The sequence below is a fragment of the Ursus americanus genome, chromosome 8 (assembly GCF_024610735.1).
Source record: "Ursus americanus isolate L20-20 chromosome 8, mUrsAme1.1.p, whole genome shotgun sequence".
NCBI lineage: Eukaryota > Metazoa > Chordata > Mammalia > Carnivora > Ursidae > Ursus > Ursus americanus.
Window position 1 is genome coordinate 55,033,736 of NC_142134.1, and position 14,038 is coordinate 55,047,773.

The 14,038-nt window shown below is 35.4% G+C and overlaps 1 protein-coding gene across 25 annotated transcripts in view; it reads left to right on the forward strand.

Annotated features, from left to right (window-relative positions):
• The window catches only part of ARAP2 (ArfGAP with RhoGAP domain, ankyrin repeat and PH domain 2), a 562,492-nt gene that overhangs the window by 530,567 nt on the left and 17,887 nt on the right, over positions 1-14,038 (forward strand). For all 25 annotated transcript variants that reach the window (XM_087864225.1, XM_087864226.1, XM_087864224.1 and 22 more), the window contains 2 exons: positions 4,484-4,623; positions 13,314-13,396. In XM_087864225.1, coding sequence (XP_087720351.1) covers positions 4,484-4,623; positions 13,314-13,396 — 223 coding nt within the window. The remainder of the gene's footprint in view (positions 1-4,483; positions 4,624-13,313; positions 13,397-14,038) is intronic.

Genomic DNA, 14,038 nt, shown 5'->3' on the forward strand with positions numbered 1-14,038 from the left:
CAAAGCACATGTCGTTTTAAAAAGCAAATATGAAATTATCATGTACTTAAGAGCTAAATTGTTAAGCATATATGGTTTATGCGTTCAGGAACTAAATTATATCTTAAAGTTTAGAGACATAAATAACAAGTATGGACTAGAATAGTTAGAAAAAATCTCTGTTGATAAGTTGGGTGCAGAAGTAGGATAGAATTTGTATAGAAGCAAGGAGAGTGGAATTTGTCTCAAGTTTATTAAGGTGATCAATTTCAGTCATGCCATGGAGATGAGGATTGGTTTTCCAAACAGTATATTATGATCAACTAAAATATAAATATATTTTAATTTAATATTTTATAGAGATGGGTAGGAGAAATTCAGTTTATTTAGCCCTTTAACTGTCAGGAAAAGGAGTTTAGACTTTTAATAGTAGGAAAATAAGGCTTTAAATAGAAAAAAAAAAGTAAGGCTTTGAAAGGGAATTGGGCGGAGGGGATTAACGTGTTAAAACACCATTTCATAACACCAATTTGGAATCCTTTGCTGGACCCATTAGAAAAGGGGCTGGAGTTACAGAATCCTGGAATTAGAAAGGGCAGGAGTTAGATGATAACACTGGGAATGATACAGAATTGAGCCCCAAAGAGAAATTCTCAAAGAACAATGGCTGACTTGCTAGCTGTCCGCCATGGAGGATAAAGGAGGAATATGTATTTTAGAAGTACCATTCCTGGATTTATGTTTCTCCCTCCAGCCTCTTTCTGTCTCTGCCTCTCCTTCCCAGGACCCTTCCACCTCCTCTACAGATGAGTTCTTTTATTGGGGTTAGGGACCACTAGTTAGGAATTGTTCTTTTTGTATAAGAACTTGAGGTTTTCAGATGATTTGGAAAAACTTTTTTTCTTTTGTTTTCATTGCCCCAGTAATATGATAGTCTATTCTGTTTAAACAAATTTGGCCATTCTGTTTTGTTTCATGCATGTGACTGTTAAGGGCTTTTCTAATTAATAACAAAATTATAGCACAACTAAGAATACTGTTTGTTTTTTTCTTGTCTCCACTGTTAACTCCAATTACGCCTTCCTTGTCCTAGCAATCAACAAGAAGGGGAGAGGGATTTATAATGTTCTAGAGACAACAGTATGCTGGAATTTTATTGGATAAAAGACAAAGATAGTAAAGGAAATTGTACCCATTAGGGTAGATCCCAGAATCTTTCTCTGAAGGAATTAAGTGCTTTGGGGAGTACATTAAATCTTCAGATTTGTTATATTTGGGAAAAAATTAGATGATTTTCCCAAGTTACTTAACAGCTTCTTTTAATACATTAATCATGTCTATAGCAGGTTTCTTTTTCAAGTAAAAGCAAATTCGCAGGGTGTGTCTTATGTTTTTTTCTTTCCCTTTTTCTCTATTACCTTCTTAGTACATAGGAAGTATTCCATGCTTATTAACTTACACCATGCTGAGGACTGATGTCATGGACCCTGTGACATGTGAAATCATTCTTTTTGATTGGATCAGAGGAATTAGATGTATATTGAATGACCATAGCAAAGGGTGTAGCCAGGATTACTGCTTAGGTCACATTTGAAATACTAGTGCTCTGAAGTTTGGATCTTACAAAAAAAAAAAAAAAAAAACTAGAAAGATCACTGTGCTGGGAAGGACTATGAAAAGAGCAAGATCTCTTGGAATTCAGAAGCCCAAAGCCTAGCAGGGAGACAGGAGTTCTGGCCAGAATCTCAAGTTATGAAGCAGAAACCCCACTGCAAAGATCTGAATGGCAGAAATTTGAACTCCAGCTCAGAAGAGACACGCAAGGCAAAAAGCTTATATTCTGACAGGCTAGAGTGAAATTCAAACCTGGACGGGGTCTGGACGGCAGGTACAGTGGAGACAGCTGGCATGAGCTTTTACTGAACCAGATTCCTGTAGAGCAGAGGACCTTAGTAAGCTTTCTGCCTGGGGTGAAGGGGAGGGATTAAACATGTAAGAGGAAAGTACCCCAAAGTTGAGGGACCAAGCAGTACTGGAAAAGTTTGGAAAAGTGAATTATTGGAAGCCGTTTAATTCATAACTTTGATTTTGTTACAAGCTGAGTCACACATGATGTCCCCCAAAGTATGTATTTTCATTTTTTCCTTTAAGTAGTGGGTAATTTTTCTACATGTTTTAACATTTTAAGATCAGACAGAAATTTAGTTGTGAGAGCTTTTAAAAAGTCTTTAACATCCTTGATAGTTATAGAACTTTGTATTTCAAAATTCTTTTCATTCTTCCGTTCTCCTTCACATATATTTTTCTCGAAGCCTTCCTCCTGAGTCCCTTAATAATGTATGCTGCAAGATTTAGCTAAATACTCAATTATATAATGATTAAAATAAATTTTAACAAGTATGAACCCAAACACAGCAACAATATTTTTTTTCCCTAAACCTATTTTCTCTTTTACCTACAAATGGTTTACTTAGGCACTGGACATATGATTATTGGTAAAATTTGAAAGGTTTATTAATTTTGACAAAAATCTGAATGAAAAAGTACAATTAGAAAATGTGAATAGAATTTGGCTTAAGCAATGTATCTGTATCTCACAACTTGATTATAATTTAAACTTTTTAAAAATGATTTACCTGTTTCTAAACTGTCAGTGTTATAAATGCCTCTCCCACTTCCCTGTTCTCCATCAGCTGAATCACAAAGCCTACTGAATGTTTTTTGAATTGTTCGCTTCTGTCAGCACATACAGCTTTGCTTTTCAGCCCATATTTAACTCATCGTCTCCAAGATTGTACATTACTAGAACCAAGTGCATACCAGACCCTCAGTACTTTATAAAGAAACGAATGATTTGATGTAATATGACTTTCACTGAATAGTTTTATGTTTATTTTTTTTCTTAACCGTCCAGTTGTATTAAAATACATCTTCTTTCTTTTCATTGGAATAGTTATTTTTAATTTAAATAGAAGTTACTTAGCTGTAAAATATCATTTGAAATATTTTCTATGGAATTGAATATGAAGTTGTATGAGAAGACAAATTTTAGCAATGTTTTTCAGAAATTACAGTTGCAAACTACCAATAAAGAAGCTATTTTAGTACAACAGTGTGATTAAAAGAATGTCTCTGTGGCTAGTATATGTATCATGAAAACTATTGGGGTTTGTTAATTACTTTTGTTTGTACATCTGTGCGTAGCATCAGGGATATGATTATTCTTGGGAGTTTTTCTTCCAGGTATTCATACCATGCTCATATTTGAGTGTAATTACCAGGAACTGTTTCTGTTTTTTAAACTTTCATTTTCGTATGCTGATTATAATTATGAACTTCTGTGTATTGTTTGTCATGTAAGTACAGGTTTCCCTCAAACCAAGGAAATGTTAGATGTAAGATTAAGAGTTCTTTCTAAAACCATTTGAGTTATTTTGTAAATTTCAGAAGCAGTTCATGAATTATTTAAAAATTGTGTCACCTGACTAGCAGAAAATCGCTAAAGGTTCTGGTCTGGTACAGTGTCCCACCCTACATCTTTTTGTGGTCATTATCTAATACGAGGCCCGCAGTAATCTGCAGGATGGGTGTTATTACTCTTATTATCCAGGAAGGGCAGATGTTGAGACCGTAATAACCGTGTCATAGCTGTTTGACTTAAGGGTCCTTTCCCCCCCACTGTTCTTCAGTGTTCAGGTAGGCAGTTGAATATTGTCTAGATTTTGGGGAGAAAGTTTTAGACTGGAGCTGTGTTGATAAATTCGTATAAGTACATATTTGGTGTTCTTACCGAAAAGTATTTTTATAGAATTGGTTGAATGTTTCTAAGTATGGTGCACGGCAGTATTGCACATGAAATGTAGTTGTTGATAAATGCTCTAACTTAGCAGGTTTGCCTCTTTTACTCTTAACGTGGTTCAGATGTATAGGATTTTCTTTAGTGCCATAAGAATTCCTGGATTCCTGAATCAGAATTCTGGGAGAGGCTTCCATTTTTACCTCTGTATTTGCATTGTTTTTTTGAGAGCTGCTCAAAAGAAATGTAATGCAAGCCAATTATGTAATTTTAAATTATCTAGTAGCCGCATTAAAAGATATAAAGAAACAGGTGAAATTAATTTTACTAATATAGTTTATTTAAACTCATTATTTAAAATATTATAATTTTATCATGTAATCAGTATTACAAACTTGTGATATTTTTACCTTTTGTTGGTACTAGGTCTTTGAAATATGGCATATGTTTCATACTAATAGCATTTGGGATTAACCACATTTCAAGGGCTCATTAGCCAGTAGCCAATTGGACAGCTTAGGCAGGCCTATATATTATAAGTAGATATGAATATCCTGAAATATGGTGTTCCCAGAAATTAACCATAGGCTTCTTACTGGTAAGAAACAAGTTATTATTTTATATTATCAAAATAAAATGTAGAAGTCTTTTATATTCCAAATAAATAACAATGTACTTAACTTACAAAAGTAATGTTGTACCTTACAGAGAGGAGGGCCCTGGAAAGTATCAAAGAAGGAGTCTTGAAAATTAAAGAAGAGCCATCTAAAATACTGTCTGGAAATAAGTTTCAAGACCGGTATTTTGTTTTACGAGATGGGTATCTCTTTCTCTACAAGGATTCAAAGGTAGTTGTATGTTTTGTATTTAAATATGTATGTATGTTTGTGTAGGTATCAACATTCTTACTTCATACCTCTGTCAGTCCTCTCTTGGCAGTCAGGCCCTGTAGTAAACAGAACGTGCAGTCAGCTGATGATTTCTTGCAGGCTCTGGATATAACATTAATACACTAAGTAACACAGTGAAGAACTTCATATGGCCTTTCTGAGCACTTATTTTTTAGTGCACATAAGTCCTTAATAGTCTAATATGTGTTACATAAGCTAGCATATCCATCAGCATCTTCATCAATAAAATTCAGAGCCATCAAAAAGAATGAAACCTTACCATTTACGTGGATGGAACTGGAGGGCATTATGCTGAGCGAAATAAGTCAATCAGAGATAGACAATTATATGGTTTCACTCATATGTGGAATATGAGAAACAGCACAGAAGATCATAGAGGAAGTGAGGGAAAACCAGGGAAGAAATCAGAGAAGGAGAAAAACCATAAGAGACTCTTAACTATAGGAAACAAATAGGTTGGCAGAAGGGGAGGTGTGTGGGGGGGATGGGGTAACTGGGTGATGGGCATTAAGGAGGGCACGTGATGTGATGAGCACTGGGTGTTATATGCAGCTAATGAATTACTGAACTCTATATCTGAAACCAATGATGTACTATATGTTGGCTAAAAGTAAAAAAAAAAAAAAAAAAAAAAAAAGGATTTTATGCCCTGAGGCAAAAGTGGCTTGAGTTTAGCTAATGGAAATTAACAAAATGTGGAATAAAAAGGCAAAAGCCAAATGTTAAAATAAATTTAATATATTTCCTATATGATTGAATGAATTGACTCATGTAATATCATATTTATCAACTGAATCTCACTGATGTATCCCTGTAAATTTGAATTTTCAAAAGCTTTCGTTAAGGAGTTGTGGAATGGAGAGGGGAAATAGAAATGAAAAGGGAATAAATTATAGAATCATAATAATATTGATTAGTAGTGAAAATCTCTAATCCACTAAATTGGTTGTGTGAATAAATAACTTAAGCTCTCAACCTCAATTTCTGAATCTGTAATATGATGATGATAGTATGAATCCTGCATGCCAGATTACTTTAATGCTTAGTTAAGAATATATGTTCTTTTAAGCCATGAAACATTACATATATAATATTAATATGTATGTAATATGAAACACTATATAGTAATAGCATAGCATGATATACTGGTAATAGCAACATGCTCATCAAGGCTTCATGGAGAATATTAATAGGCAAGTCCCAGAGAGAGAAAAATATATTTGTAGAACATGTATTTGAGAAAGGACTCGTATCCAGAATATGAAGAACAAATCAACAATAAAAAAAGAACACAATGAAAACTGGGGTGCAGAATTGAACAGACACTACCTGAAAGAAGATGGAGGAATGGCCAATAAACCATTGAACTAAAAGCACTCAACATAATAGTCCCTAGAGCCATGCAAATTGAAACCACACAATACTATTTTACACCTACTGGTATGACTAAGGATGTTGATTAACTAAAATCCTCATCGATTGCTACTGGAACCATAAGATCACACAATCACTGTGTAGAACTATTTGGTAGTTTTCAAATATAAATTTATTCATACGTCTACTCCATGATCCAGCAACTTCATTCCTAGGTATTCTTTCCACAAAGCACATGTTCATAAGCAGCTTTACTCATAAAAGCAAAAACCTGGAAACAGTCCAAATGATTCATCATCAATAAAAGAATGATATATTCATACAATAGAATATTACTGGGCAGTAAAAATGAATACTAATGAATGTAACAACATGGATGAATCTTGGAGTCCTTGTTGAGCAAAAGCAGCTTGGTACAAAATAGTACCATATGAGTTTGTCCATAAGAAATCTAAGGACAGGCAAAACCATTTATGATGAAAGAAGTCAGCAAGTGTCCGCCTGGGGTGTGCAGAATCAGGTTGCTGCAGAAACAGGATGATGGAGTCAGTAGGAATCTTTCTAGGGTGATAGAAATAAATGTTCCCTATCCAGTTTTGGGTGGTGATTACAAGGGTGTATGTAGTAACATCTCTACTTCCTTGAAGTTCAGATAACACCTACACAATAATTTAAATGTAGAATGACAGCAGGATCTAAAGGCACTTTTTTATATTGAATTATAAAATTCATTTGGGTAAACATTGCTTGCATGCTTTAAGTGTGTGGGACTTCGCTGTGATCTGTTTTGGAGATGTATAAACACAGACCAGACTAGTAACATCTGTGAATATGTTATGAAGAAAGGATTCATAGGCAGCTTTCCAAAGCTCTGTGGTCTCATTTTGTTATGGCTTCTGTTGAGCTCCCCACATGCTTTGACTGTTTTCCCTCTATGTTCCTCCAGCAGAGAGGCCTCCATGTGGGCATAAATAAATCTGAGTAGCATTCTTCCTTTGATTAGGACGGTGGACTGTCCAGGCAGGGGGGCTAACAAAACAGCACTGAATCCTGCAGCCCTCATCTATTCAGAGAGCTATATTAAATACTGTACTCGAACTCCCACCTTATTATTCCATCTGATAGACCCAGCAGCGAGTCTGTGTGGGTATCAAATGGTTATTATTTATTACCATTCTTCAGTTTTTCGAGTAGACGAAGAGTGGAGTTTGCAGAAGTAAGGCACAGAAGAATTTGGGGTTATGTGAACTGGACACATCAGATTTTAAGGTTCGTGAACTTTAGATTCGTGTTCATGAAAGTAAATTCAGGACCTCACAGTTGATTATTCTAACCATCTAGAACTGAATCTGATTGAATTTTCTTTGGTTTTCTTCAGTGGGTCACCCACTTTGATCTTCGTTAGACTGACTTCCTTAATCCTTGCCCTTCTATATACATTATACGTTGGTTAAGGGTCACTTTTGTAGTTGGATATCTGCTTAGGGTATTTAAGAATGAACGTGAACTTTTTAGTCCCACTAAGGGACCAACGCTTCCATTGTGTAGCAACAGAAGGTTGCTAGAAACGACTAGTAGTCAGTAGTGGTGATAGTGCCGTCATCATGGCAGCAACTAACATTCAGGCAGTTGCTCTATAAAAGGTAGCGTTCTATACATTTCACTTGGATTATCTCATTTTCTCTTTGTAATAACCCTATGAAATTAGTACTATAATTATTCCACTTTACAGACAAAGAAATGAAGCTTACCAAGATATTACATAACTTGCCCAAGATCCCATAGCCAGTAAGCAACAGAGTGTTCATTCCTAAGTGTCGGACTCCAAAGGCTCCATGCAGGGGCTTATTAAACAAATTATAGTTTTGTATTATTTTAACTTGGATAAGTCTTTTTCATTTAAGCAGTACCATATATTCCCAAATATGACAATCCATGCAATTTGGTTTTTTATAATGTTTTCCCCCAAGCCGATGTAAATTTAAAAATCTGCCACAGGAAGTTTGTTCATGGATAAGTGTCTTTTTGTTTTGTTTTTGTTTTTTCAGATGGATTGATTGTGTGAGATAATCTCATACCCTTTAACAGAATATGTTTTAAGAATTTATATCTTTTTGAAAGGTTGAACCTGCTCAGTCTAAGATAATTCATAGAGTGACAGTATCGAATTTGTCTTAAAGGGTGGTTTTGTTTTTTGACGTTTGAAATACTTCTTTTCCCCAGCTTTATTGAGGTATAATTGACAAAAAAAAAATTGTATATATTTACGCTGTACAAGGTGATGTTTTGATACATTACACTTTGTGAAATGATTACTGCAATCAAGCTAATTAACATATCCATTACTTCACGTAGTTATCTGTTGGCTGTGTGTGTGTGGGTGGGGTAAGAACATTTAAGATGTACTCTCTTAGCAAATTTCAAGTATGTGGTACAATATTAACTGTAGTCATCATGCTCCACCTTAGATCTCCAGGACATTCATTCTGCATAACTGAAATTTTAGACCCTTTGACCAACATCTGTCCATTTCCCCCACCATCAACTCCTGACAACAACCATTCTACTTCTGTTTTTGACTTTTTAAAATTCCATGTGTAAGTGAGATACACTATTTGTCAGAAAGACAGTGCTTTTTAAGGACACTGAACACTTTTTATAACAGTGACCTCAGGTTATGGAATTATAATTATTGTACTTAAAAGTTGTACATCTGTCAGAATAAGTTAATGCAACTGATACTTTAATTGGCACATTCAGGCAAGCAGAGGAGACTCGACTTATGGTTTTCCTTAAACTACCACTATTTTCAACACATGATTTTATATGGCCGGTTGTTTTTTCATGTTTCTACTCTGTCCCTTTTAATATTGATGGTCGAGTCATTGGCAATGTTAACATTTCCAATTATTTTACAGGAAATAAACAATAGCGAAAACCTCCTAACTTATTTGAATAAACATTTGGCTCTGGTTTTGACAGTTGCCATTAATACATGTGTGCTTGTATATACTTAGAAAATGATTTACTGAGAAGGAAGTGGAAATTACAAATTGAAAAGTATATTTAAAAAGACTGTGTTAATTAGAGATAATTTATGAATGCTCATTAACAACAAATTAGGGTAATACACAGGGAAAGATATATTTTGTTTTGAGTTTTCCCTGCACAGAAAATGTTAATTAAAATGTTTTCAGACTTGATTTACATAAAAGGTGAGAAGTTTCAAAGAATATTACCATTATATTGTTAATGGTGTGAAAAAAGCAAGTGGGTAAGGGAGGGGTCATTAAAAGCTGCATGCACTAATAAGCAAACTCCTTTTAGTAGCAAGAATAATTTTTTAAGCACACTAATTTAATTGGCTTAGTTAAAAACTTTATTTTGAATTATAGTGCCTGAAGTAACACATTAGAGACTTCCTAACAGTCTAGTATACTGAACTTTTTGAAGAAATTCTCCAGAAAATACACGTACCAAAAGAGAGAATTGTAATAAACCAACAGTAAAGTTATCTTGCCAAATGAGATTTCTTTTTATAGAACTTTCCATTCGTATCGTTACAGTTCCACTTCATGCATATTCAGTTTAAAGACAGAAACTTAAAAAGCTTTCTTTCCACCGTTGCTGATTTCCTCTCACATTCTATCATTAGCGCTCTTTTTGGACAGGATATATGGTATAAAGTAATGAGCCTGCATGCCAGGAGTGGCTTGAGAATCCAGACTCTCTGTTGCCAGAGTACTGCAAAATGTTGACAGCCCTGGACCTCCTGGTGTCCTGTTCAAAACGAAGCCTACCTGCTTCAGCACTCCTTCTCTCATTCTGAACTGTGCAAATCCGGTCCTACTGCCTCTCACCTGACCTGGCCGCCTCCCTCGGGACTGAGTCCAAGGGAATCACGTTCTCAGCTACCGGGAGGGACATTCACCTCAGCGGCCTTCTGATGCAGTCTCTGACAGATGTGGCCAGGCGGCTCCCCTGGGTACATTCCTAAATTCTCCTTGCTTTGCCTCTTTGCTGTACGGAGTGCTCACTGCCTTACCAAGCTACCTCAGTGCTCCATATTAGACTTCAGTTCTACTCCTTAACATTCAGTAAAGTCGCACGCTTCAAAGTCAGTACCCCAAGACCAGTCCTCAGTTGGAATACAGAGACAAAACATATAAACTACCAGAAAATGACCTTCACAAAAAGTACAGGTGGAATGAGAGAAATGACAGAACTTCACTGGAAGTAATAAAATTTATGTAAAGTCTCATATTTATCGATAGGTTTAATATAATTCTTTTCAAAATCCCAAGGAATTATTTTTAGATTCTGGCAGAAATGATTTGATAATCACTTCAAAGTGTAAACAGATAAGAATACTTGCAAACATTTTGGTGTATAAAAAACAAAATAATTGTGTAGTATTTTCCATCCAACTATCATGGTTATACAATAAAGCTGAAATAGTTGAGATAATATGATCCTGGCATAAAAATGAACAGAGATAGCAGTGGTACCACATAAAGTCAGGTAAAAGGCCTAGTTGTATATTGAGATTTGTTTTTGATAAGTATGCCGTCATAAATGCCTGTCCAAAGAAAGGTTTGTGTAACAAATAAGGCTGGGATAATTCTTAAAAATTTTCAATTTAAATTCTCATCTATACTGTATATAAACTATTTATTCCAGATTGACAAAAGAAGTAAAACTTTAAAAATAACAATCCTTCAGATTCCATGGCCATGCAATTCAGTATTTGTCAGCTATGTGAGAACCCTTTAAAGTTGAAGAGATAGTTAAGAAAGTTCAAAACAGGGACGATTGGGTGGCTGTCAGTTAAGCGGCTGCCTTTGGCTCAGGTCATAATCCCAGGGTCCTGGGATCCAGCCCCACATCAGGCTCCCTGCTCAGTGGGGAGTCTGCTTCTCCCTCTCTCTCTGCCTGCCTCTCCCCCTGCTTATTCTGTCAAATAAATAAATATATTTTTTTAAAATTTCAAAAGAAAAGATCAATATGACTTCATAAAAATAATAAAAGTAAACAAAACAGCAGTTCGTGTAGAACATTTCATTTAAAAAGACAAGGCAATTTCTTATTTCATAGATACAAAACTAATTCAAACAAGTAAAGAGAGATAAATTGTGGACCAAATCAAAAGTTAAAGTTGCTCATGAATATATGAGTGTATGTGTAATTGTAAGTAAATGTACACTCTCAGTTTGGCCAAAATCTTATTCCTTTTTTTTTTTTTTTTAATGTTATGTATTTATTTGAGAGATTGAACAAGAGTGCGAATGTGGGGAGGAGCAGAGGAAAAGGGACAAGCAGACACCGTGCTGAGCGCGGAGCCCCATACAGGGCTCTATCCCATGACCCTGAGATCACAACCTGAGCCAAAATCAAGAGTCGTTGCTCAACCGACCGAGCCACCCTGCCACCCCCAAAATCTTAAACACGCTCCTAGCCTTTAGCCCAGTGATTCCATTTCTAGAAATGTAGCCATAAGAGAAAAAAAATATCCAAAATAACTATTTTAAATTATCTACCATGATGATAATAGCAAACATTGATTATAGTGACTAGGAGTAAATTCACCATGTACAGTCCAGGCCTCATCAGTGCCATAGAGCCCTGGTCACCCAAGCATTATTCCTGATAATCTTCTTGCTTGCTTTGCCTTTATGTTTCCTCTATGTTGTCTTAGCCTGTTTTCTCTATGAAAGGCAATTTTTAATTTTATAAATGTATTTTCCATCCTTTTTACTTTTCAAACTCAATTGCTTTCATGAAGAAAAGACTTCATAGTAATAGTTCAACTTTTATAGAACTTCGAACTAATTTCAGCTAAATTGTACTTAGTACTAAATTTTAGCCAATATTTGCTAAATGGGCTTTTGTATACCGTCTTAGGATTCTAACAACTTGTCTGTATTACTGTGTCTCTGAAGTGATGTGTTCTAAATTCCTAATAACAATAGCTGTAAATTACTGCACCCTTATGCTGATGACTGGACTAAATGCTTTATTGACATTTTTCTTATTTAGTCTGTAGAATAATCCTTCACAGTACCCCTTTACTTAATCTTTTTAAAAAAATATTTATTTATTTGAGAGAGAGTATGAGCAGGGGGAGGGGAAGAGTGACAAGCAGACTCCCTGCTGAGCAGGGAGCCAGACATGGGGCTCGATCCCAGGACCCTGAGATCATGACCTGAGCTGAAGGCAGCTGCTTAACTGAGCTGTGTAGATGCCCCCTTACTCATTTATTCTTAATAACCCTATGAGATAATATTTTTATTATCCCTCTTTACTAACAAACAAGAAGAGCAGAGAAAAGTAATGCAAGGTCACAAACTAAGTAGCAAGCCAGATTGGCACCCAGGTTTCTATGAGTCCAACCCCCTTGCTCTTAGTTATAAATGCTGTATGCCTAACACTTAAAAGGTTTCCTTCAGAATTCTTAGGGCATGGGGAAAGCAGGTGTCAGTAATCATTTCCAAGGCTGTTCTCTTTGTAAAATTATTTCAGGTTTTCCAAGGATAGATAATAAAATGTATGTGGTTTGATACAAGTTTTGAAATTAGAGTATGATGATTCAAGTTTTGCCTGATAGCCTATGTTCCAGGATTTTTAAAAAATATTAGTTACAGATAAATATGTCAGGATGTGTATAGAGAATAGATAATTGATCCAGAGTAGATGTAAATTTTTAATAGTCTACTTTCATTAATTATTTGTAAAAAATGTTATTAATGTGGATGCTTGAGATAGTTCAGTATGTCCCCATAAAGGTTCATAGTATGTTTTCCATCATCCTGAAATCCAGAAAGTACAGAAAATCATAATGCATTTGGCAATAAAACCTAACATGGAGGCGGTCGTCTTAGTTACATGAATGCAGGGTGCTGTCCCAGACAACACTGATGGAATTACAGAATATTGCATATGATTCTATTTTTAAAATATGAAAAAATTGAAAAATTATCAGTTCTGATATATATCTTCCCAGGTGTCTTGAATAAAACATTGTATCTATGTATACACGTACACACATATATAAACATATATGTGTATCCAAAATTTTCTATTTAAATTTATAACATTGCAGTCAGAACAGTCGTCATGTACTAAAAACTTTGTATAACATCCATAAAACATTGGAGAAACTAAACAATGCTAAACTCATCATTAATACTCAAGGAAAATATAAAGATATTTATAAAGTCTGTTTAATTTTACACATTATTTTGTTTTCCTTACAGAGTAGTAAATATGACAAAATGTTTTCGCTTGGTTCAATGAAGTTTTATCTTGGCGTGAAAAAGAAAATGAAGCCTCCAACAAGGTAAGGTTTGAAAGGGAAGGGTTCTGAGAAGGAAAAGTTGCAGGAATATGTGTCTATTTAAGGATTGGGAGGTCAGAGGCATTACATGATAGTTAAGCTATGGACAAAATCTTTGAGCTGCCACAAACATGGCAGCGGACCTGTTGCAGATCGAGGGAACTTCTGTGGGCAGATAAAAATCATGATGTTCTCGCTAAAGTCAAACTCCTTGGCAATGGCGCATCCGCCCTGTAAAGCAGGAAATCCCCAGAAGGCCCTGTCTACTGAAAAACACCTGGTTTTTCTCCACATTCCATTCCTTGATCAGTCTCACGACCTGGGGACATAAGGAATGTTCCAGACCGTCCTACACACAGGAAAACAGCCTCTTGATGCCTGGCTGTGTAATTTGCCCTTTGTTTTGCCAAATTTGGTAGTAAACCCACAGCACCCAGGTGGTGGACAGGAAGTGGGCTCTCTTCTACACTGTCCTCCTCGTCAACATTTGAATCATGCCAGCATGTGGTTTATGCCATACTTTCTAATCACAAATATTAATTTGATTAATTAATGTTTTCACAAATAGGAAACATTTTCATGAACTGTTAGATGCTTACGTTGGGTTTCCGTTACTGAAAATTTTTCTCATTTTTGCCTACATGC